At 34.4% G+C, this 27,445-nt stretch overlaps 1 protein-coding gene across 2 annotated transcripts in view; it reads right to left on the reverse strand.

Annotated features, from left to right (window-relative positions):
• The window catches only part of Zip99C (Zinc transporter Zip99C), a 252,260-nt gene that overhangs the window by 21,716 nt on the left and 203,099 nt on the right, over positions 1-27,445 (reverse strand). The window contains exons 8-9 of one of the 2 annotated variants that reach the window (XM_090391763.1): positions 12,203-12,302; positions 145-237 (exon numbers count right to left, since the gene is read on the reverse strand). In XM_090391763.1, coding sequence (XP_090247889.1) covers positions 162-237; positions 12,203-12,302 — 176 coding nt within the window. In that variant the 3' untranslated portion in view covers positions 145-161. Of the gene's footprint in view, positions 1-144; positions 238-12,202; positions 12,303-27,445 lie in introns of those variants that run through there. The other variant, XM_090391764.1, reaches the window with a different exon arrangement.

Consider the following 27,445-nt stretch of genomic DNA (forward strand, 5'->3'; position numbering starts at 1 on the left):
GATATGGAAATGGACTGCCCTTACATATTACAAATGCAACATTTTATAGATTATTGATGCTCATATGTTACATGATATCAGTTGAAGTGATTCTGCCATAAGCCTCCACTTACATAATGTGTGCTAAACAATGCAATTTAATTACTTTGATTGAAATGAGATTACTCAGAATATACACTGACTAGAGCCATGATTCCAATTCCTCCAAATATACATGCTAGCTGTTTTAGAGATTCCCTAGAAATTATAAAATATATTAATCTGTATATATATATATATATATATTTAAAAATAGATTTAATGACTTAAAAACCGAGATTACTTATAAAGATTTAATAAGATTAATACAACTAGTTTCGGCTTATAATAGCCTTCATCAGGTATTCTTAAAGGAAGAGAATAGTAATAAACATTGAAGTATCTAAAAACTTGAAAATACAGGTAAAATATCGCAACACATAATTGATACATAAAAAACGTTGTATTTTTTCAAGTTGTTCTAACAGACGTGCCATTGTTTATTGCAAGTATGCGTGCATACTCACGGTTTTGTGATTCTCTTGTAGGATCTTCCTGAAGAATTGAATATGTCGAACTATCTCCAAGTAATTGAAGCATTTTGTTGTGGTAATCTTCGGAGTTGAGGATGACCGTAGAATTGCCTTTATCAGCAGGTAAAATAATAATGTTACTGTTCTGTTTTAGATTTTTTAGGGCTTGTCTTTCAGCCAGAGAAATATTAGCCAAGACAAGCTAATAAAAGACAAGCCCTAAAAAATCTAAAACAGAACAGTAACATTATTATTTTACCTGCAGATAAAGGCAATTCCACGGTTATCCTCAACTCCGAAGATTACCACAACAAAATGCTTCAATTACTTGGAGATAGTTCGGCATATTCAATTCTTCAGGAAGATCCTACAAGAGAATTACAAAACCGTACAAACAGACTGCGAGTAAACTTCCTCATAATGTTCGCCTCTCTTTACGCTCTCTACATCCTCTTATCCCACACATCTATGGAGTTCCCAAAATTCATAAAGAAAACATCCCTCTTCGCCCAATTGTGGAAGGAATTGATTCACCTACATATAAACTTTCAAAATATCTAGCAAAGTACCTCAAGTGTTTCTCCAATAAATCATCATCTTTCATCAAAAACACCGCAGATTTTGTTTCACATATAAAAGATATTCCCATCAATGAAAATGACATTCTAGCAAGTTTTGACATTATATCTTTGTTTACTAACGTTCCTACAGATGAGGTACTTACATTACTAAAGGACAAATTATCCAAAAAAATGTTTGCTTTATTAAAACATTGCATTCATTCTGGTTACTTCAAATATCAGGACTCCGTTTACCAACAAAAACAAGGCCTGGCAATGGGCAATCCTTTGTCCCCAGTTCCAGCTAACATCTTCCTTGAAGATTTTGAAACGAAAGCCATATCTTCCTTCTCATTTAAACCGAAAGTTTGGAAAAGATATGTTGATGATATTTTCATTGTTTGGAATCACGGGCACACATCTCTCATAGCTTTTCTTAATCATCTAACATCCTAATATAAAATTTACTGCTGATCTAGAAAATAACTCCTTGCCTTTCCTGGATGTCATGCTTACACGTTGCTCTGAAAGATTAAAAATCTCTATATACAGAAAACCTATGCATACCAATAGATATCTGCATAATCTTTCTCATCATTTTCCACCACAAAAACTTGGAACTATATCTACCTTAGGACACAGAGCACGCTCTCTCTTGAATGAACAAGATGAACTACAAAAAGAAATAAATCAACTCTCGTTTATCTTTAAACAAAATAGTTACTCTGCAAAAACGATTAAGAAATTTCTTCTGGATCCTCCTAGACAGTGCACCACAGGAACTAGTAATTTTAAAGGCAGCATCTCCATCCCATATATTAGCACAGTCTCTAACAAATTAGCAAAAGTCCTTAAAAAATATAACATCAAGACGTTCTTCACCACCTTCCAAAAATCCATTCTCTAATCAGTCATCCAAAGCCTCCTCATCACAACCTAAAATATCCAGGTGTATATAAATTGTGGTGCGATTGCAATATCCCTTATTTCGGACAAACTAACAAATCTGTTGAGCAACGTATAGAAGAGCATAAAAGAGACATCTCTTACAAAAGATCACATGCAACTGCATTATCCAGTCATGTTCTTTTTTCAAATAATCCTAATGATGATCAACAAAGCCACTCCGTTTGCTGGGATAGATCAGAAAATATTTTTTGCTCTGATGATGAGTTTGAGAGAAAAATTATAGAATCAAGGGAAATCCTTCTGAATCCTGTCCACTTAAACAACAATTTGAGTTATAACATCCCAGATAGCCATGCTACAGTTATTCAATATTGGTGTTCACGTGAGTCTGCACGCATACTTGCAATAAACAATGGCACGCCTGTTAGAACAACTTGAAAAAATACAACGTTTTTTATGTATCAATTATGTGTTGCGATATTTTACCTGTATTTTCAAGTTTTTAGATACTTCAATGTTTATTACTATTCTCTTCCTTTAAGAATACCTGATGAAGGCTATTATAAGCTGAAACTAGTTGTATTAATCTTATTAAATCTTTATAAGTAATCTTAGTTTTTAAGTCATTAAATCTATTTTTAAAAATGTATCACAACAACCGAGTTGAAGCATATAATTACACACACACACACACACACATATATATATATATATATATATATATATATATATATATATATATATATATATATATATATATATATATATATATATAAAGGCAATTTCTATTAATAAATCCTTAAAAAAAAAAACTGTGTAAAATAGTTATAAGGACCAGATGAGAGTAATTTAAATAATCTAAAAAAACATGCATAAAAAGATTTTACACAAAAAATATATAATGTATTTATATTATAAATACATACTATTTTTTGTATGTATTTATAATATAAATATAAACAAAAACTTGCCATCAAAAATTTGAAATGTGGAAAGGCAGCTGGAGTAGATGATATCTGACCAGAAATGCTGAAGTATGAAGGTATAAAAGTTTTGCGGTGGCTACACTGCATAATTCAGAGAGTCTGGTCAGAAGGTCGAATTCACTATGAGAATGCTACTCCAATCATTGGGGAAAAGGAAACAAAACTGAATGTGAGAATTAAAGAGGAATTTCTGTACTAATTTCAATACCAAATTAGTACAGAAGATAGAACCAAATTACTGAAGATAGGAACCATCCATATAAGGAGAATTAATCGATAGGAAATCAAACTTGCAGAAGAATTGGAAAAGTACCACATGGACATAATTGGCATTACTGAGACAAAGAAATGGTAAGTATTTACTAATGATAATGGTAAGTATTTACTGGACTTCTGGTCAGGAAAATTACTAGTCATTACTAACACCATCTTTCAACTATTTTGTAGACTCAACTATACAAACATTATTGGAGAAAAAAATGAAACAAATTGAAAACAATAATCAAACCTTGGAGTTTCAGTGACAAATTCTGAAGAAGACAATGATTGATTCAGCTAGGCAGGTATGTGGTGAAGTTGTCTGTAAGGATAGAAAAATAAGAACACCATGATGGACATGAAGTTAAAGAAGTAGTTCTGAAAAAGAAGAACGTATACTAAAATTTCCTAGCAAATAATTCAGCAGATGCCCTAAAAGAATACAGAGAAAAATGTAAGAGCTAAGCTACATTTAAAAGTAGCTAAACAATGGTAAGAAAATAGAAAATAAATATCAGGAAGCTTGCAAAATGTTCTGGAGGCTATTGAAGAAGCTTAGAAATTTAGAAGACAGTACTGTAAAAGGAACCAAAGTTGATAAAGGTGGCATTAAAACTGAAGATTAGGATAGCCTAGATGTCTGGAGTAATTACTTTAAAGACTTAAATGAACCAACCAGTGACAGAACTATGCTAGAAAATTTTCAAGAGGAATGCAAAGAGAAGTACATATCAATACTTGAGATAGAAAAAGCCATCAAAAACTTGAAATATGGGGGTATAAAAGTTTGGAGAAGAGCTCTGTAAAACCCATCTATAAAAAATAAAAGGGGAATAAAACTGAATGTGAAAATTACAGAGGAATTTCTCTACTAACTATTCCAGGTAAGATTTACAAGCATACTTAAAAAGAGGTTGAGAAAGATTGTGGAAAAGAAGCTGGGTTCAGGCCAAATAGAGGTTGTCAAGATCACATTTTCACTTTAAGACAAAGTGAAATGTGACAAAAATGTGAAAGACAAAGACAAAGTGGGAATATGATAAGGATCTGTACTTAAGTTTTGTAGATCTGGAAAGGCATATGACAAGGTGCCCAGAGAAAACCTTTCCAAACACTACAATTATCTGGGGTGAATGGAACATTATACAAAGCAATACAGAGTCTATATTTAAGTTGTCAGTTAGAGTTGAAGGAAATACAAGAAAATGGTTTGATGTAAAATCAGGGGTAAGACAAGGATATCTCCACTCTTATTCATCACCTATACGGATTACATTATGAAAGAAAGTGGCATCAAGCCTGATATTATTATTGTCTGAGACCTCCAAGGAGTCAAGAACTCATCGAGGGAACCTATAATCATAGCTGTCATACCTTGCCTTAAATGCATTCACTACCCCTAAAGGCAAACTATCACTTACTACTCTGTGAGAGAAAAACCTAGCTCTTACCTCATTCTTGACCGTAAACAAAGTTAATTTCCATGGATGACCCTGTGTTTTCTCCTCACCTTTCATTTAATGAAAAATTGCATCAGATGATATCTTATAACACCCATTCAAAAGTTTATAGACCTCTGTCACATCATCTTTCTCCTGTTAACCAGAGTCTGCAATCCACATACTCGCAATCTGTCCTAATAATCTAAATCCCATAATCCAGGTATAATCTTTGTAACTCCTCTTTGCAACCTTTCCACAGCTTTTTTTATCTCCTTGGAATCTGGGAGACCAAATTTGCACACAAAATCCAGGTGTGGTCTTATCAAAGAAGCAAAATGGCTTTCTTATCCTTAATGGCAAGGTTTGCTTCATCATCACAATTATCCTCTGAGTTGTATTTGAAACTTTTGCTATGTGACCTTTGAACTTCAAATTCCTATCCACCAAGATCCCTGTGCCTCCTCAGTTTCTTGTAGCATAACGCTGCTAATATAATATAATATGCTGCTGGAAATCTCATCATGCCAAAGTGCATAACTTTACATTTACCAACATTAAACTGACAGTTTAATGCATTAAACAATGCATAACATCATACATATCTGCAAGGAGATGTGTTTTGCATTATGGGAGATACTAGGTTAGGAGTGATGGTAGCTTGCTCCACCTTTGCTACGAGCTGTCCGGTGTTGTACTATCTTACCCCAGTCCTGAAGATATTTTCAGGCGCAAACTTTGTTTGCTCACACTTGGCTAAAGGATTAAACAAAATTTATTATATGACAGCCATTTTTGTTTTCCCTAATTTCCAGCCTACTCAAATCGTTTTGTAAGTGCTGAATATCAGTAGCATCCCTGATTGCCCTGCCTTTCTTTGCATCATCTGCAAACAATTGCACATCTAATGTTAGACCATGCCTGATATCATTAATGTATAAATTGAACAATTATAGTTCAAGGACTGAACCCTGAGGTACACTACTGGTTGGTCACCTTAAATCTGGCAGATTCACACCTTGATATCTGTCTGTCAACCATCCCCTGCTCCAAGTTAAGAGTTATATTCCAATCCCATATTCTCCAGTTTATGCAACAGCCTTTGTGTGGTATCCTATTAAATGCCTTAGAAAAATGTAACATTATCATAGTGTATCCATTCCCGTTATGGCTTTTCCTCACAATACTCGTTACTTTCCTGGCCTGAGCTTTATATATTTCATAACTCCTTTGACTCTTATTCTCACAACATTCTTTCCACATCATCTTCTTCTTGTGGATCTCTTGCTTAATAAGATCGCTTCATTTCACTCCCAACCTATTTATTCTTTGAACACTAGGGATACTGCCTCATTTAAGCACTTTTTCAAAGATTCCCATGCACTGCTGACATTTTTTCCCATTCAGTAACTGATATCATGGGACCAAAGATAGTATTCTCCTAAGTTGATCATAATTTCCAGCTTTGTAGTTTAACATGTACCTGTTCTAATCTAAGTTTGATTATGTCAAACTTAGCTCTTTGCTTTATGCAGATGATGTTGTACTCCTAACCACATCTAGTGCAAGTCTCCAGGATTCACTAACTAAACTGAATCACAGCTGTAACCAATTTGGCATAAAAATCAGCCATAAAAAGGCCAAAATTATGAAAATAGGCAGGAGCATAGAAAACTTCACCTGCATTCTGAATGGCGATCCTATAAAAAAGTAAAATATTTCACTATTTAGGCACAGTTTTTAGTGAAGATGGCAGGTTAAATCTGGAAATAGACAACAGAATAAGTAAAGCTGGTATGGTGGGTAGCCAGCTGAATAAATTTATATGGACTAAGAGAAATTAGCCAAAACACCAAACTAGAAGTATACAAGAGACAGTGTTTAAACCAGTTTTTAAGCTATGGAGATCTGAGAGTTGGGTTAGGAATAAAGCACTTGATCAAAGACTAGAAACCACATATATGAGGGTTCTGAGAAAAATTAGGGCAGTGAACTGATGACATCAATGGCAGAATCATATTAAAAATGAAGATATTAGAAAGGAACTTGACATTATGAATATGTAAGCAAAGCTAATCTAAATGGCCCCTTAAACAGAATGAAGAAAGGTTAGCAAAACAGGTGTTTGATGCCAAGAAGATAGGAAAGAGACTCAGAGGAAGATCAAGGTCTATGTGAACTGATTCAGTCAGAAGTGCCTTGGAAGCATGAAATGTTAGATATGAAAATATTGGAATGACTAAACAAACACACTTAATAACCGCAGTAATAAGTTTTAATAAGTAAATATTTCATCCTAAGTATCATAGGACATCATCAGTACACTTAGAGTGCATGATTACAATGGAATCAATATGCATGGAGTAGTGTGTTATAGAATTAAATTAAAATATATCTGGAGGGAAAAAAAAATAGATTACATTAAAATAAGATAACATATATAAAAATTATTTTACACAATTTTGTATGACAATTTCCCATACTTTAGGAATAGCAAGAACGTCATTACGGTTTAGATTTGATCTGTGAAGTAGGGCTTCAGCACTTTCTTTATATAAACATTCATGTTTATAATATAAAGATCTATGTAGAAGTTTGGTCTTTTTCCAATGGATCCTATGGTTAGGGTTTTCAACTCCGTGTTGTGCGAGGCCAGATTTCTGCGGTTTGATAAGACGGATATAGTCTCGATGTTCTGAAATGCGTGTATGAACAGATCTACCTGTCTGTCCATAGTAAGACAATTTACAGGAGAATGGAACCTCGTACATGCCAGGTAGCATCAGACGTGAGAGTTTGTCTTTAGGAAAAGGTAACAAGTTATAGATCTGGTGGATTGGTTTGTAGGTAGTAGCAAGTTACCTTCTTGTTATCTTCTCCTAAAGACAAACTCTCACCTCTGATACTACCTAGCATGTACGAGGTTCCATGCTCCTGTAAATTGTCTCACTATGGACTGACAGGTAGATCTGTTCATAAACGCATTTTGGAACATCAAGACTACATCCATCTTATCAAACTGCAGAAATCTGGCCTCGCACAACATGGAGTTGAAAACCCAAACCAAAGGATCCATTGGAAAAAGACCAAACTACATAGATCTTTATATAAACATGAACATTTATAGAAAGAAAGTGCTGAAGCCCTACTTCACAGACAAATCTAAACCGTAATGACGTTCTTGCTATTCCTAAAGTATGGGAAATTGACATACAAAATTGTGTAAAATAATTTTTATATATGTTATCTTATTTTAATGTAATCTATTTTTTTTCCCCCTCCAGGTATATTTTAATTTAATTCTATAACATGCTACTCCATGCATATTGGGATTCCATTATAATCATGTGCCCTAACTGTACTGATGATGTCATATGATACTTAGGATGAAATATTTACTTATTAAAACTTATTATGTGTGTTCGTTTAGTCATGAATTCGCCACAGGTTTCATTGTACAATAAAATATTGGAATGCTCACAAGTAATAGACTGATTTGGAAGAAACCTGTTCATAGGAGATAAATAATAATGTAAACTAAATCACGTAATGCTGTTATAGTAACCTAAACACCCCTTGGGGGATAAATATCAGAAAATTGATGACAATGAGATATAAAAATACTGTGATCTCTCAATAGTAGCAGACTTTTGCCTGTAACTGAGTGGAGTCATTGCTAAACATAAGTGTGATGGGTTTAGTAGTGATTCTTTAAGGTCACCCGGTGAGTGATCTTGTAGATCACTTACTGGGTGATCCTAAATATCCTCAGAGTTTTTGGAGAGAAAGAGATACCCTTGCACATTAATAATACCTCAATAATAGTTGAAACTGGTTAGATAGTGACTCTCTTAATGTATAGTTAACGCACTGATGAAAGGAAGTGTGCTTTACATCATGGGATGCTAAGGTAGTTGATGTGAGTCAATAGCCTATTCGTGAAGACACTTAACACACAAACTTTATTTTCTTACACTTGAATAAAAGATTAAACAATATAGTTTCTTTCTTGGCAAGTATAATTTGCTTTCTAAAAACTTCACTGTTACCAAGTGAAACTTTCTATGAGCTACAGCTAATGCTGAATGACCATCTACTTTGGATGGTCATTCAGCATTAGCTGTAGCATCTACAATGCAAAAGAATAATTATATGAACTCCTGGCACTGAGTTTGGTCTTTTAGTTACATTTTTAATGTATTTTTTTTTTTCTAGACAAAATCCAAATATATACAAGGTGTGATCAAAAAGTAACTGTGAAAAGTGAAAGTAGCTGCAGTGCTTGATCTGTTACAAGGAGAGCAAAGCTGATAGGAATCACATGATATATCTCTTTCTGTCAGTGGCATGAGTTTTGAATTGATCAGTTCACTTGCTTCATTGTAAATACAATTTTAAATATAATTTCCTTGACAATGATGCAAAACACAGTACCTGTATTTTGCATCACTGCCAGAAAATGGAAAAATGGCCAATCAAAAAGAGAAGCATTCAGGATTTTGTTGGAACTGTGTGATCATGTGACTTCAGATCCAAACTTGTTTCAAAACATCATGACAGGAGACAAATCATGGTTGTACAGTTACGATCCTCAGACCAAGTTGCAGAGTTCATGACAGAAAATACCCAACTCATCTCATCTAAGGAAGGCACGTCAATCGAAATCCAATGTCAAAGTCCTGTTGATTATCTTTTTTGTTTGTATCTAGAGGCACTACAGTCAGCTATGAACATTATAAAGGAATACCGAAATATTTGTGGAATGATGTGCATTAAAAAAAAGACTGTAGAAATGGGTCAATGGTTATGGTTTCATGTTGCATTACGACAATGCTCTATGCCACATGCCTCTTATTTGATAGTAACTTTTATTATTAATATTATTAAACAAGACCTCATGGAGTCAAAGACCCATCTGGGAGGTCCTTTTATCACACACACACATCTCATCATACAGTGTCTTAAACACACTCAAACTCTTTGCAGACACCACACTCTCAGGCGAGGCATTTCAATCATTCACAACTCTGCACGAAAAAACCTACCTCTCACTCCCCTACTCACACCCTCTTTATACAGTTTCCAGGGATGACCTCTGGTTCTCTCCTGATCTCCCACTATTCTCTGTAGAACTTCTCCACCACTGATCTTATAACAACCCCTTACCAACTTGTAGGTCTCTATCATATCTCCCCCCTTTTCCTTCTCTCCACCAGACTCTGCAAATTGCATCTCCCCAATCTTTCCTCATACTCGACATTCCAGAGGTCAGAAACTATCTTAGTCAGTTGCCTTTGGACCCTTTCCAACATCTCTTCATCCTTCTGAAAACCACACATGGACTATTGTGCCCAGATTTGGTCAAAATCTGGGCACAATAGGTCCATGTGTGGCCTAATCAAAGCCTTATACAGTGGAACAAGAATCTCCCTACTTCTACACGTCAGTGTCCTCTGCATCATTCCCAGAAGTCTTTGTGTTGTCTTCACAATTTTGGCGATGTGTCCCCTAAATTTTAGATCCTTATCCACTATCACCCCCAGATCTCTTATTTCCTCTACCTCCAACAATATATTCTCACCAAGCATAAATTCTGCATCCCATCTTTGTTTTCCAAATTTTAAAACCTTACATTTTGCAACATTGAACTCACATCCCCATTTGCTTGCCCAAACACTCAATTTATTCAAGTCTTCTTGCAAGGCCACAACATCTTCACTATTTATGGTTTGTCCCAACTTTGCATCATCTGCAAACAACTGAATATCTCCATCCAAATCTTCGCCAATGTCATTAATATACAAGTTAAATAGTAATGGCCATAAAACAGACCCCTGAGGCACTCCACTAGTGACTTTCCTTTTCCTGGATATCGCACCCCCATACACAACTTGTTGATACCTATCAGATAGCCAGTCTCCAATCCAATGCACTAATCTAATATCCAATCCCCACTGCTCTAGTTTGACTGTCAACTTATCATGAGGTACTCTATCAAAAGTTTTTGCGAAATCCAAGTATATTACTGTGTATCCTTCTCCTCTGTCCAAGGAAGCAGTCACTTTATTTTAATAAGTAAGTAGATTACTAAAACATGACCTCCCTTTAGCAAATCCATGCTGTCCATCAAAGATTATACCATTGTTGTCAACCCAACTCTGAATCCTAGTTCTCACAAGCTTCTCCAACAACTTAGCCACAACACCTGACACAGAGATAGGCCTAACTCTGAATCCTAGTTCTCACAAGCTTCTCCAACAACTTAGCCATAACACCTGACACAGAGATAGGCCTAACTCTGAATCCTAGTTCTCACAAGCTTCTCCAACAACTTAGCCATAACACCTGACACAGAGATAGGCCTATAGTTTGATGCTTGAGTTCGATCACCTCCTTTATGAAGTGGCACAATCTTGCCCTCCTTCCACTCTTTAGGAACTTGACCAAATGCAAGACTCGTATTAAAAAAATATGTCAAGGCAGGTGTTAACTCTCTGACACATTCCTTCAGAATACGCGGTGATATATTATCAAGTCCCACAGTCTTATTTACATCTAGTTTACTCAACTCCCCAAACACCTCTTGCTCACTTACAGTCAGTCTCTCCTCCCCATCATCAACTGCTCTCAATCTCTCATGAAGTCACATTCACAAGATTGAAAGATCTTTATGAACTGCTCATTAAGTATCTCCACCACACATTCTGCAACAGCTCTCTTTATACCATTTCCTCCAATCAATGTCATCCTTCCATAATCATTCTTTCTTTTGCTGGCTACATATCAAAAGAACTCCCTAGGATTCTTTTTGGCTTCATTAGCTAACTGCTGTTCATACCTCTCTTTAGCTACTCTCAGCAACCAAGTCACCCTCCTTGCCTGGTCTTTGTAGACCTCATGAAATTGGTTACTTCCACTTCTCTTATGCTGCCTCCACAATGCCCTTTTTCTCTGTATCACATGCTTAATCTCTTTATTCATCCATCTCACACCTACCTTATTTAACCTTCTCACCCGTGGAATACATTTTAGACATTGCATCTACTAAATAGTTTTTGAAAATCCCCCAAGCTGCATTGATCTCTTTTCCAGCTAACTCCTCATTCCATGCTACACCTGCAAGCTGTCTCCTGAGCTTTGTCCAAAAAAGAACTGAGTGCCTGCATCTGTGTCATTTGCCCAATTTAGCAGCCTGTGACTTCTGACTCGTTCCAAAGTTGAAAGTGATGAAGAAGGGAAAGCATTTTGCATCAATACAAGAAAAGAAACTGAAGTGACCATGAGGATTCACCTAAAAGGAAAGAATGATGACTTCCAGAACTGTTTAAAAAAGTGGCATGCTCTTCTTTCTTTCTTTTCCAATTCATCAGGTTCGGGAAACACATTATTCCAGAATACATGCATTGTATAAATTATAAGTAAATAAGACTGTAGATATATTGTATTAATTAGTTATAAATTGCACTCTAAAAATAAAAAGCCCAGGAGAAGTCACTTACCATGGATCCTCTTCCTTGAGAATATCAGGAAGTACATTAACTAAAGCAATATTTAGAAATCCTCCTGAAGTAAAGGGCAAAATCCAAGCTGTACATTTACCTGAAAAATAATTAACACTTTTTTTTTCTTTTTTGTATAACAAAGTTGTTGTTATGGCAATAAGATTTGGAAATGAAGTTTATTTTAAAACTTCATTATTACTTTTTTTAGATTAGTTTTATTTATGAAAAAGTTCAAAAGCTTAAGATATTATGGAGCACCCTCTTATGTGCATTCCTCCCATGAAAAGTTACAAACCAATAGTAGTACATCAGTATTGCAAATGGGCTAAGTTTAGTCAAGAAACCATACTCTAGAGACATGAAAACAGAACTTTTTCAAGCCACTTAGGTCTCTAATAAGCAAGGTATCACAGATTGGTTATTTAAGAACACAAGTGCAGTTCATCTACTACCTAAAGATATTAAAAAAAAAAAAAAAGACATCCATGTCATATTGAGGTTTGAACCCATAACCTGTTTGGAGAGAAGAGATACTGTCTTGCCAAACAGGCTAGCTAGTTGTTTGATGATGATGCAAAATTGGATAAAGCAGTAGCCATTAAAGATGATGCTGAAATTTTTTCAGGATGATGTAAATAGACTGGCAATATGGGCAAAGGAGAACAGGTGTTGGCTTAATGTGGCAAAGTGTAAGGTTATGCATTTTTATGGTGAAAAGATTATTAGCTGTGTGCCACATTGATGGAACTATTCCAGGAAATTGATGAAGCCAGGAATTTAGAGGTGTTGGCAGAAAGGGAGTTGAAATTTATAGGAATGTTGCAAAATGGCTAAAACAGCTATAAGGCCCCATCACAACTACTGTGCACAAATCTAGTCACCTTATAACAGGGAGATATAGGGAAAGTGGTTGTAGGAAGTAGTGAATGTGTGTATGGGGATCATCACAATAGGAATAGATTAGATTTGGATGTGGGGGTGGGCAAGCAGTCGAGACTGAGGAGATAAGTGGTGATAGAGGTGACTGGGCAAGGGCAGATGTGGTGCAACCAATGGGGGTGGCTTGGATAGGACTGGTTATAGACCTATATAAGTGAACTGCTGTGTTTTGCATAGAAGTTCAAAAATTGTTGGAATAAGTAAAACATGGTTGAGTGAGGATAATATCTTGACAGGAATAGAAATGGAAGGGTACAATATTTTTTTGTAAGGATAGAAAGGACAAGAAGAGGAGGGGGGGGGGATGCTGATTCTAGCAGAGTAAAGTTTCACTTTACTCCACTCTCCTGTCTTAAATAGATCCGATGGTTTACATCTATCCCCTTTGTGGGAGATAGTACTTTATAAATCAGCTAATCTTTCCTAAATTTTTTAATTGTGTGTATATATATATATATATACACATATATACACATACACACAGTGCTTTTTTTCTAGAAAAAAAGGTGCCGGAACTCGCATCTTGTTAAGCTTTTTATTAAAGAAACGATATTCAAATCTTAATTTAAATGAAATATAAAGCAGCTTTTGCTGTGTCACGGAGTCACATAAATGAATTAAATATAATTTATCTTCAGTATTTGTTTATTTTAGACATGATCAAATGTAAAATTAAACAAACAAATTAAAATATACAACCAAAAACCAAATATAAAAGCAAAAGTAAATTTGTAAAAGCATTATATAATGTAAGAGAGGTTCATAGTGTTTTCCAAAGTTTTGTCCAATTCTCGTCGAACAAATCGTCTCGACTCCTTTCTTTGCTCTTAGATCTAAGGCTGAATGTCATCCTCTAAGTAACCAAAGATCAACATACTTTGAAGGATTGAAAAGTCTTAAAGGTGGTCCAACGAGTTTGATGAATAAAAGTGCCGAAACTGTTTTATTCTTCAACAAAGCTTTTGTTGGGGTGATAATTAAATTTATTTGCAAAAATCTGTATTCACATTCACTTGATGAAATGGGAATGGTATTCAGAGCATGTACCAAATGCAATAGTTTTTCTGAGTATGTCTTATCGTGAATGTATTCATGGAATCCACGAATCATTTCTCTTTCATTTAGTTGCAGTCTGATTGACAAATTTCTAATTTCTGCCTCTCCGAATGGAAAATAATCCCAAAAAGGGATCAAAAAATAATCCCTTTTTGGGATTATTTTTTGGAGCTTTTTCGTGAAGTAAAACTCCACGAAAGCGCAGATCGCATACAGCATCTGCAGAACATCTATAATAGGGTCCAAAATTCTGTCTTCTTTCTTCAAAAACTTGTACAAGTGCATTTATTTTTTGATTTGCCTTGTAAAGGTTCATGTCACTGTCTTGCAAGTCAAAACTTAATTGAGACAATTCTTGGAGAGCATCACACATCAATCCTAGATCCAATAAAAAGTCTGTAGATGTTATTTTTCTTCTTAAGCCATCATAAGTACATTTATCATTTTTATCTCTCCTAGGATCATGCATCACATCTTCAAAATGATGCACTAGAGATTCAAATTTATTCCATACAGCTAAAACTGAACGGAAACTTAATGACACCCATTGAGTACTTAAAATTCCAATTTTCAGCAGCTCAACCTCAAGTGATTCTGCACATAAATGCAACTCTACTGTTTTTTGGCGAAGCATGGTATAGGACATAAAGTTTATCAATCAATGATTTGAATCTATTGATTCCTGAAATTTCCTTTACAGCATCACTTACTGATAATTCTAGTCTGTGATTAGCAAAATGGCAAACTGTAATAGAAGGAAATTTTTCTGACAGCAATTTTTTCACTCCACTTTTACACCCTAACATTACAGCGGCACCATCGCATGCTAGAGAAACTAAATATTTTTTTTAAAATAATCTTCTGTCATCCCATAATAGTTAAGACACTGGAGTAAGGAATCAAATACACTTTTTGCAGTTACGTTTTCAAGTTCGATCAAGTCCAAAAATAAATTTATCGGTGAATTAATTCCAACATCTTTGATACAGCATCAAATATACACTATGAGAGTGGTTTTATTGCTTATTGTTGATTCATCAATTATCAATGAAATTATATTTTTGGATTGAATGATTTCTTTAAACACATTTTTTCTCATTCCTTCACTTACATATTCACAACATTAATACATGCATTTGTTGAATGAAGAATATGATCCATTTCAATTCCGTTCAGTTCTTGCAGACCAATTTCACTTTCAAAATTATGGAATGATTGGTTTTCCTTTGCTACTTTATATGCAGTTCGAAAACGTTTTGCAGTTATTTCTTTTTCACAAGATAATGATTTTAAAAAAACATTTTCAAAAGTCCTTTTTTCGGCTTCAGTAACAATTTTTAATGCTGCTTTGTGTGCAGTAGATTCTCTGTGATTGAAGATTTTTTTTTGAAGTAGCTTCCTATCTTTGCCAGAATATGTAATCTCAGTGTTGGCCCATTCTTTGGAAATTTTCATTCCCATCTTTGTTTCAATTCCAAGAGTTCTAACTTTTCTGCAAGGCGTACAGCCAAGTTTCTTTTTGCAAACATACATCCATTCATTTTTCAAGCAAAAATAATTTTTTTAATCTAATGTCCATCAATTCAGCCAGTCATTTTCAATTTGGCCTTGCTCCTCAAGATTTGCTTGAGATGATTCGTAAATATCAACAGGCACCTTTATTTCATATTTTTTGACATTGTATCTGTTATTATTCTGGGCTTTTTATTAATGGGACCGGTGGTTGAGAAGTAATTGGAAATCTTTTTCATTTTCAAACTTGGGGTCAGACTTTTACACTAAAAAGTAAAAAAAAAAAAAAATGCTAAAAGGATATGAAAATAATGACGTTAAACTTACATCAATTCAATAAAGATATTTTTTAGATAAGTCTTTTACTGAAAATCTTTCAAATGTTGTCAATTACACATCCATACAGCCACAAACGTAGATGCTAATGGTGTGCACATGCGTGTAACATGCATTCGCACGTGTTATGTACATGCGAATATTATTTCAAAAATTACTTTTGAAAATTTGAAAAAAACTGCAAAAAAATAGGTGCAGGAATGCCGTTCCAGTGCGTTAAGCCAGAAATATATATATATATATATATATATATATATATATATACATATAGTTTTTTTTGTTTTTTTTAATAAGTTAGGAAATTTATTGACCTTGTTCAGTTATCTTACATTAGCTACTTAGGTGGCACCTTTTGGAATTGTCAGTTATTGTTTAATTAACTTTATACATGTACTGAAGATGCCTGTGATACTCAGGGAAAAATTCTACTAATAAATAATATTTTTACATGAGTTATTCCGTTATTAGAATTTAGCAAGAATAATTATAGCAAGATGATATTAATGGATGAAATTGTAGACTGGTAACTGCTGCTGAGGACATAATTGAGGTATTCAGTGAACAATTCATCAGGGTATTTTATCCTCAGTGTGAAATGAGAAGCATCACATAATAAGGGAATGTTCCAAGGAATAGATGGGCTAAGGCATCAGCCTTAGCCCATCTCTTTAACAAGCCTTGTAAAAGACTTGTAACAGCACAAGTCGCAGTGGAGTTTAAAAAAAAGTAAAATTGTTCCACTTCACAAAAGTGGTGATAATGCTACAAATTATAGGCTGATCCGAAGTTGTAGTTAAGGTATTGGAGAGGGTGGTGAGAGCTATGATACAGAAGTGGATTGATAACAGTGGTATTCTTTGTGCTTGTCAGCATGGATTTGTTAAAGGGAGTTCATGTTGTACCAATTTAAAAAAAAAATAATAAGAAGAAAATTTTAAAAAAAATCTAATGTGTGTTTTTTTTTTTTGTTGTTGTTCCTACATAGGGAGTATGTGAGAACAAAAGTTAGATAGGGCTAAAACAGCCTTGCCGTTTTATCCCTATCTAACTTTTGGAGACTGAGTGGACAACTCAATCTCCACTTAATTAATCGGTACGCAGTGAAGAAGGCGGCTAGCAAGTGCCACCATCTCGTGGTCCCTAACACAACACTTTAAATGTCTGAAAATAGTGTGGGTTCGACGGCCGATTTTCTTGATTTTACGGGACAAAAAACCTGAGTTTCCAGAAGAGAAAACCCGCTTGCCCATGCCAGAGATAGACTAACTCAGGAACCGATCAAGAAAAGGCATAGAAAATGTTCCTCTAGTCAGCGACTAGATTCGAAACCCAAGTCTTTCTTCATGCAGTCAAGCGAGTCAAAGTAGAGTGCAAAAGCCACTTCTACTGAGTTACACAGGCTCATTTGTACCAATTTATGTATTATATATATATATATAATAAGATGACAAATTTATTGGATGAGAGATGTGCAGTATATACAGTGGTATACTTAGATTTTGCAAAGGCTTTTTGATAAATTGCCACACCATAAGTTGGTGACTAAACTGGAGCAGATGGGATTGGATGATAGATTAGTGAGTTGAATAGGCAACTAGCTTTCAGACAGGTATCAGCAAGCTGTGTATGGGGTTGCAGTATCCTGGAAGAGGAAAGTCAGTAGTGGTGTTGCTGCAGGGTTTTGAGACCCATTGTTATTTAATTTGTATATTAATGATATTGGGATAGGTTTAACTAGTGATACAACTGTTTAGAGATGATGAAAACTGGAGAGAGTGATGAGGAATTAAGCAGATGCTGTGGCCTTACAGATGCACTTGAATAAACTGTATGAGTGAGTAAGTATATGGAACTGTCAGTTCAGTGTTGCAAAGCGTAAAGTTCTGAAATTTGGTAGGCAACAATGGGATGTAAAGTATTCATTTAGTGGGGAAATTTTGGAGGAGGTTGAGGAGACAAGTGACTTGGATTGGTGGTGGACAAGGGTCTGAAGTTCAGAGATCACTTTGCACAAGCTGTGAAGTCATTATGTCACATCATGGCAATAATGCAGAAACATGCAGAAATAGAGGTTATGGTTCCATTGTATAATCCTTGATCAGGCCTCATATGAATTATGTGCACAGAATTGGTCCCTTGCTTTTCATGGTGAAGGATATATTGGAAAGGGTCCAGAGATGACTAAGTGGTAACTGGTTTTTGTAATGTGGGATATGAAGACAGACTGAGGGAATTCAAATTGCAAAGCCTCGTGAAAGGAGGTGGCTGCGAGATGTGACTGAGACATTTAAGTTGGTAAGTGATTGCTATCAGGTCAAATGCATTAATAAAAGGCAGATATATGGAAGCCTGAGCAGCTTTTAAATAGTGCAAACTAAGTTAACTCCAATGCCAATGATTGTATTCTCATAAGCTCTCTGGTCAAAATTTCAAAACTTTCAAAGTTCTACATATATTTGGCCTTGAAAAAATGTTGGATCTTTAATAGTCCCTATTTCTATATAACTCTTTTAACTATGTATAAGTTTGAGCAAATGGAAATGAATATAACTACCAGACAGACATCACAGAGTAGTATATGGTGGAGTGGAATCTAGAAGAATGAGGGTAACTAGTGGAGTGCCTAAAGGCCCTGTACTAGAGTGACTACTCTTTAATTTGTATATTAATGATATATGCAATGATTTAAGGATGGGATATCCAGTTGTTTGATAATGATGCTGATGTAAACCTTGAGAAGGCAATAATTGATAAAGGTGTAGATATCCTGCAGGATGATTTAAATTAATTGGCATTGTGGGTGAAGGATAATCAAAAAAAAGTATACGGTTATGTACTTTGGGTTCAAAAGATTACATAGAGTGTATCACATTAATGGTACTAGATTGGAGAAAATTGATGGAGATGGAGATTTGGGGATTAATGGTGAACAGAGTTGAAGTTCTGAGGGCATATTGCAAAAGTTGGCACAATAGTAAAAAGGATTACTCGAATGTTGAAAAACACACAAGTCAAGATAGGGAGGTTATTCTTCCTTTTTATAAGACTGTTATTTGGCTACATTTTGGTTACTGTCCACATGGGTTTCTTGGGTTGAGAGGATTCAGAGATGAGTGACCAAGATTTGTCACAGGTCAAATCTTCAATCTATTGTAATAGAAAGGATGATGCTTTCTATGAGGATAGATTGAAGGTGTGTGAGTTGCGAAGTTTATTTAATAGGTGGAAATAAAGGGACCAGGTAGAAATGTGTAAGTTACTATGTCGAGGTGGGGGAGGGGGTTCTACAAGATTGACAAAATAAATTCTTCAATATAAATACAGAACTAGGGATTACCCCCCTGAAAGTTGTGTAACAGTGTGGTTAACAAGGATGTGTAAACTAGATTTTTTGCTTGGAGAGTAGTGATTGAGTGGAATGGATTGCCAGAGGTAGTTGTGAGTGCCACGACAGTGATCGAGTTTAAGAAGTATGAGAGATAGTGTGTGTATAAAGGTTAGTCCAAGTCTCCCATGATGAGTTTTCTGACTCTATGGAGGTTGCAAAGTTTATTTTTTCTTCTTCTTCTGCAGCTTGTCCCACTTAAGTAGGGGTCACTGTTCTCAATAAGTCTCCTCCACCAACTCCCCCATCTCTTCTTTGGCCGCCTTCGCTTCCTCCTCCCCTGCACACCCATCTGCATGACCTTTCTTCCCACACACTCATCCTCCCTCCTCATCATGACAAAACCATCTCAACCATGCCTCCTGTATCTTTGTTTCTAAGTTCATAACTATCACCGCTCCGCTTACATAGTAATTTCTCAGACGATCCTTTCTGGTCACACTGCACATCCACCTAAGCATTCTCATCTCCGCTACCTCCATCCTGCTGATGTTATTTTTCCCCAGGCCCATAGTTTCCATAGCATATGTCATAGCTGGTCTCACTACTGTCCTGTAGATTTTAACTTTAAGATTGATCGGCACCCTCTTATTGCATAGCACTCCAGCCATCTATCTCCAGTTCCTCCGTCCCACTTCCTTTTCAGCCTTTCCATCCTCTTTCACTGTTGAGCCTAAGTATCTAAAGTCCCTAACCTTCCTGATGACATTTCCTTCCAGCTCCAGATCTGTGTCCTGGCTGCCATCCACTTTGCAACACATATACTCTGTCTTACTTCTGCTCAGTCTCATACCCCTCTCTTCCAGTACTTTCCTCCATCTTTCCAGTTCAGTTGCCACTTCTTCTCTTGATTTTGCACACAGCACGATGTCATCCGCATACAACATTGTTCAAGGTGTGTCTTCTCTCACCTCCTCCGTCACCACCTCCATCACAATATTAAACAGGAATGGACCTAATGCTGTTTAATGGATTGCCAGAAGTAGTTGTCAGTGCGCTGACTCACAAATACTTCTGGCAATAATAATCACAACTTCTCACAACTAATGATGCAAGCCAAATGTCACTTGAAAACTTTCTGTCTCTCCCAGACAAGCCTGAACTCTTGTCTCCACATTTCTGTACATCTCCTGTACCAACCTGACATATTTCTCCGGTACCTTCTTCTCCTTCAGACACTTCCAGAGGTTGCAAAGTTTATTTAATAACTGGAAATAAAGGAACCTGTAGAAATGTGTAAGTTACTATGTGGAGTGGGGGGATTGTATAAAAAAAAAAAAAAAAAAAAAATATATATATATATATATATATATATATAATATATATATATATATTTATAATATAATAAATATATATATAATATTACCACGGTGGCCAAACTGTGGTTCTTAAGTTTTATAGCAGCTAAACTAACAAAAAATATTTATAATTTTTCTAACAGACATGGAGCAATCACCTAATAATGTTTTTCTGAATGATAATAATAATTTAAAAAACTATAGGCAAAGCCAAAAAAAGGAAAAAAAAGCGATGTTTTTCTCTAAAAATCATCGATGTTTGTTTGTTGCTGCTCGATTGGTCAATGTTTTTGAGTGGCTTGATGAAATTTGCTGTTCATATGCTGTTCGGCAATGTAGTTATATTTATATTACCTTGTCAGAAAATTTAAAAAGATACATTATTGAATTTCGTACTTCTTATATTAATAAAAATTTAAATTCCAAATGATTTAAATATTAATATTTTATTTTATTTTATTATAGAATATTTTGCAGCATGAAAATAACCAGAAGCGGAAGTATATCGACGAACATAGAAATTTTAAGGGAGAATGGGAAGAAGACTATACTTTTTTGAGAAAAATGGTAAAGCTTTTTGTCTCATCTGTAGTTCAATATTGAGCAATTTCAAAGTAGGAAATTTAAAACATCATTATGAAAAATTGCATCGTGAGTTTTCGTCTCAATATCCAGAAAAATCTGAAATATGAATTAAAAAGCTTAAATCGTTGAAATCTTCAGTTAATAACCAAATTAACTTCATGACAAAATTTACTGAAGAATCTAAAACTGTAATTGAGGCTAGTTTTAAAATATCATGAAACATCGCACGTGCAAAATGGCCTTATACCGAAGGGGAATTTATTAAGCAAAACATTCTTGATACAATTGAGTCACTAGACCCTAATAACTCAAAATTTTAAAGTTAATTACTGGCATTCCTACCTCACGACATCCAATTGAACGTTGAATTTCAGAAATAAACGTGGATTTATTATCAAAATTAGAAAACGATATAAAAGATTGTGTAGCATTTAGCTTGGCACTTGACGAATCAACTGACATTACAGACCAACCACAATTAGCAATTTTTATTCGTTTTGTTCTTGAGGACGGAGTGACACGAGAAGAATTATTAGATTTAATAACATTAAAAGATAGTACTCATGCCGTTGATATTAAGAAAGCTTTTGATGTTGCCCTTAAAAATGTTCCAAAAAGTAAATTAGTAAGTGTGGCTACTGATGGAACAGCATCAATGGTGGGTAAGAATGTAGGATTAATTGGAATTTTAAAAAAGATGAAAGCATTCCCAATTTAATTCCAATCCAATGTATATTGCATCGAGAATATCTTGTTGCAAAACACTTTAATTTTGAACATGTGTTTACACCACTCATAAAAATCGTAAATTTCATTCGGACCAATGCAAAAAACCACCATCAATTTCGAAGTTTTATTGATGAACTTGATTTGAATGAACAAATAAATGATTTATTGTTGTACTGCAAAGTGAAATGGTTATACGTACAATGTATTGAACAAATTTGTAGCTTTATTGGAACCTATTATTGAATTCCTAGATATAAAAAAGCAATCATATTCGCAATTAAAAAGCAATGAATGGATCCAGGACTTAATGTTTTTTACCGATATAATGGAACATTTACAAAATTTTAATGTGTCGCTGCAAGGCAAGGACAAGAATATTTCAGAATTGAGTCAGAGCAATTTTAGTTTTAAAAAAAAATTACAACTTTTTTAAAAAAATATAAGTGAAAAGACATTCAATCACTTTCCACTTTTGAAAAAAGCGACTTCAGGATGTGATATTCTTCCTACAGCCATCAGTAACTATCGAGCAAAATTAAACAACCTGTTGCACGATTTTGAAGAACGATTTCTAGACTTCCAAAAATTAAAACCATTATCGTATTTCTATTAAATCCATATGAAATTGATGTAATTAAAAATGGTTTCCTGCTTTTAAAAGCTTACTTCCTGGAATGGCATCAGGAGAAATGGAGTTAATAAAAATGCAAGAAGACGAAGGTCTTAAAATGTTATATAAATCAGTAAATTCGATCAATGAATTTTGGAAATGTGTACTTACCATAAAGTACAGCCATTTAAAAAATGCAGCATATCGTTTATTATCAATTTTTGGATCATCGTATGATGTGTGAAGTCAAGTTGTTTGTTTTGTTCGTATGTGAAATTGTGGGTGATGGTTAGAGATAAGGATTCGTGTCGAGATTGGTGGAACACTATGAACAAAATATGGGTAGAGTGAATGGGGGAAGCGATGTTAGTGTCATGGATGTGTGTTGTTATCAGATGAAGATAAGTGACGTAATTTGTTAGTTGCAATTTGTTATTGTTTTGAATGGAAAAGGAAGATATATTAGTGGAAAGGATTTGTGTCATAATTGCTGGGACACTTTAAACCAAACGGGTAGGGTGAATGGGGGGAAAGCGACGTCAGTGTCCTGGATGTGTACTGTTATCACATGAAGATTAGCGACGTTATTTGTTAGTTGTAATTAAATGACGTTATTGTTTTGAATGGAAAAGGAAAATATATTAGTGGATAAGGATTCGTGCCGTGATTGATGGGACACTATGAACAAAATAGGGGTAGGGTGAATGGGGGAAGCAACGTCAGTGTCATGGATGTGTGTTGTTATGAGTTGTAGATAAGTAAATGGTTTGCTTATGGCCTTGTGGGTGATGGTATCGATAAGATAGAGTTTGGAATGTTTGGAATTTCGCCCAGGGGGCCCCTTCTGTCATGGACCTCACGTGGTGTGTTTGGTTCGCGTAAAGCATTGTGGGTGTTGTTTAAAGATAAGGAATCGTGACGTTATGTGTTTGGACATTTCTGGCAAACATATGCCTCTGTGACATCACGTGGTGTTTTGGTTTGCCAATGGAATTGTGGGCGATGTTTTCAGATAAGATATCTTGTAATTTCCCAGGGTGACACACACATCCGTCATTGTCGTCAAGTTTTGTCTTTGGTTGTCTATAGATGCCAGTACTAATTTTCCAATATAGTTTGGGGTATTTCTCTCCTGTTAAAGAGTATGGGAATTCTTAGAGTAGAGTCGAGATGGCGGCAGCGTTTAGACCTTTTCTGAATAATTTAATTATATGCTGGTGTCCCCTGAAACACACACCTTTTTTTCTCATATACATAACTCATCCGAATATTTTGATTTGTCTACATTTAAGTTCTTAAACTTCATTACTTTTTCTAATTAATGTTATCTTTTTTACAAAATGTTTGGCTATTGGTATTTTTAGTTTACAGTCAAGAGAAAATCCAAATGGCATTTAAAAAAATAAATTAAAATAAACTGAGGTTTAAATGAATTACAAAACTTTTGTATATGGTCTAGAAATTCTAATGATAATTTAAATTACTTAGTCATTTCAGAATGGCTCTTAATTGAAGAGATATTTCAAAATAGTTGAATTTTATATCCACAGCACAACACACACACACACTCACAAAACATGAGTTGAAAGAATGATATTTCTGTAAATAACCAGAAAATCTAGTTGACTACATCCTTTAGATTTCTATCCGTTTGGTACTCTTTGTTAATTCCTTCGCATGGTGCCTCATGCTATGTTTTCCCATGCTTTCTGTCCAAAATGACATCATAGAATTGAGGGTACGTGCTACTTCCTGATTTTGGAATTCTGGTAGATTTGGTATTAGGAATCGTAATTTTTTTTTTCTATTTTACTTTAAAAATCAGTTAACTACATTTTCTAGCCAGATTAACTGAGCAATAAATAAATAAATGTTTGTGAATTTTTCCCCCCCACACTGTAGATATTTACATTAATCTTTCGTGAAGATTACTCATTTATTTCGGGTCTTAGTTTTCAGTCCTCTTTCAGTCAGACAATGGGAACTTTAGTTTATTCATTTTGTAAATAACTAACTAATCACATCCTGTATTAGATGACTTGCGGTATTGTTCAAAAGGTATAATTTCCCATGGTTGCTTGTTCCCACACACATGTGACTAAGTGATTTTAGCATTCACGTGATTGTGATGAGACATATCCTAATCTTATTCATTCCTGATTATTGAAAACAATAACACACTTATTGTTTTCAAGTAGATGGCATATTTGTTTACATTTTGTGTAGCTAGTAAACTGGAATGTAACTGAGTAAAGTTTCACTGTGGAAAACACAACAACAACACACATCTTTGTTCATTTAAATTACAAATGCATATTTTATAGTGCTGAAATATTAAATCACTAAATGCTTACAGTTGCACTTTAATTCCAAATGATGAACAAATATACCTTTGTTGGCAAAGGTTGGTCGATTGGTAGAGCCTCTGCAACTAATGGCTCAGTTAAGTAAGTTTCAGCGTGGTTAGTAGTTGGAAGGGGACCAATCGCTCGATGCTGTTAGCACACTCTCCCACGATGAGTCCTTAGACTCCCTGGAGGTGTCAAATAATAATAATACTAGTCTGTTGGAGACATTTACAGATATTGTCACTATTTATTTCATTTGTACTTTATTCATTTAAAAAGACACAATTACATTATTAGCTATCACATCTATCTTTTTTTTTCTCGTTCTCCTAATGGAATAGTATGTGTTGTCAAGTTTTGAAAAAAAAACAAAAAAACTTTCAACTGCCAGTCGCATGTTTTTAAACTTTTATCATGTACAAATGTTTGTAAAGAAAAGAAAAATGTACCTTCTCTTTATTTTTGAAAACAGCATAAACGTTTTTAAGACACAATTACGTTATTAGCTATCACATCTGTCTTTTTTTTTTTCGTTCTCCTGATGGAATAGAAATATTAAGTTTTGAAAAAAAAAAAGAAGTTTCTACTGCCAGTCACATGTTTTTAAACTTTTATTATGTAGAAATGCATGGAAAGAAAAGAAAAATGTACCTTCTTTTCTACACCAAACTTAAGAATTTTGGTAACGTGATAGGTTAAAATATCTACAGTTTCTCTGTAAAATAACCAAATTTTAACAGTCATACTTTATACATGACTGTTTTTTTTCTAGTCTGGTGGAGATATCTACAGATATAGTAACAAAATTGTCACTTTTCAGGTGAAATCTGCTTCACTACAAATTCTGGCTATTAATTTAATACCCGATTCCTTTTGCTTCCAAGAGTTGACACAGTTTCTTGAAATATTTGAGGGGTTTCATGAACAAATAAGACTTAATTCACTGAGTGGATTTTCAAAAAAAGTCTCTGGTTAGTTTGTGGCAAGTAATTTCACAAGGGAAAAAAATATATATATATATATATATATATATATATAGATATGGTCTTACTTAAATTTGCATAACACATCAACGACACCCATTAGTTCATTTAAATTTACACATTTTATTTGAGTGAAATATTATTTACAAATTGTATTTACTGAATCTAACATACAGAAAATAAATAAAGTGAAAAATACAATCAATGTTTACAATAATTAAACAGAATTGCATTAAGGTATAAAGTTATGGATTTAAATATCAAATTCTAAACAGAATAACTGAGTATAAATTTCACTGTGAAAAACACAACAATAATACACATCTTTGTTCATTTAAGTTTTACAAATGCATATTTTATTTTGCTGAAATATTATTATTTACAAAGAAAAAAATCCCTACTGTGAATTAATGCCAGGAATATGGGAAACCTGATATCCTGTAATTAATTATTTAGAAAATTGTCTAATGCTACCTATTGACATTGTTTGAGTTATCTGTAAACATTTCGTTCACATACTCGAAAATCCAACCTGTTAGAATTTGGTGGTTTTACAGAGAGACAGCAGATAATTTAACCCAAAACGTGACTTGAACTCTTAAAGTTTGGTATAGAAAAAAAGGTTTATACTCTCCAGATAACACAAATACAAATTTTAACTTTCCCCACACAAACTAAGATAAAAAAACACATCGACAGTATATCCAGCAACATGCAAAAACATGTCGTTGAGTCATTTGCGTGAAAGTTTCATTTTTGAAGGAACGGTCAGGATAGGGTAGGGTAAACAGTACTATAAGAAAAAACCATAGAGTCGAGTAACTTTGGACTAAAGGTAATTATTCATCCACTGCAGCCAATGTATTGTGTTGTGGTGTTTTGTGTCCGGTAAAGTAAAAATAATGGGTGAGCCGCAAAATTCTTTGAAAGTTTCTTTGTGAAAAGTTCTAATTGTTTAGAATTTTGTAACAGAAAGCCAACATAAAATATAGGATCAGAGATAATAATAATAATAAATAACTATTTATTTGTGGTGCCAAATGAAGTAATGTAAGAAGAAGAATTCAAGTGGGTGAAGGATACGAATTTTCAGTAATCATTGGTATAATTGATGTACAATTTTTTTTGAATAAGAGTTCAAATTTATTTCCTAAAGAAATTTGTATTTCTGATGGAATTATTGTAAGATATGCATTAACCAAATCACCATGTAGTTGGAATGAATTACCTCAAAGAGTTAAAAAACAGAATTCTTGGTTAATAAAATATAATCCTTGTAGAGAGGCTTATATGCTGGTTAAACATGATAACTAATAATTAAGGAATTGACAGCATACTTTACTTGCTGCGGTGTATTACTATGGCTTTCTTCCATCTTATTCTGTGGCGAGTTTCCAGAGCGTGGTCTGTAAGCCCAGAGTGGCTGTACTGGTGAAATCGATGTAATCCTTGTGTTCTG

The sequence above is a fragment of the Typopeltis vanoorti genome, chromosome 4 (genome assembly GCF_054136105.1).
Source record: "Typopeltis vanoorti isolate ZY-2024b chromosome 4, IOZ_Tvanoo_1.0, whole genome shotgun sequence".
Taxonomy (NCBI): Eukaryota; Metazoa; Arthropoda; class Arachnida; order Uropygi; family Thelyphonidae; genus Typopeltis; species Typopeltis vanoorti.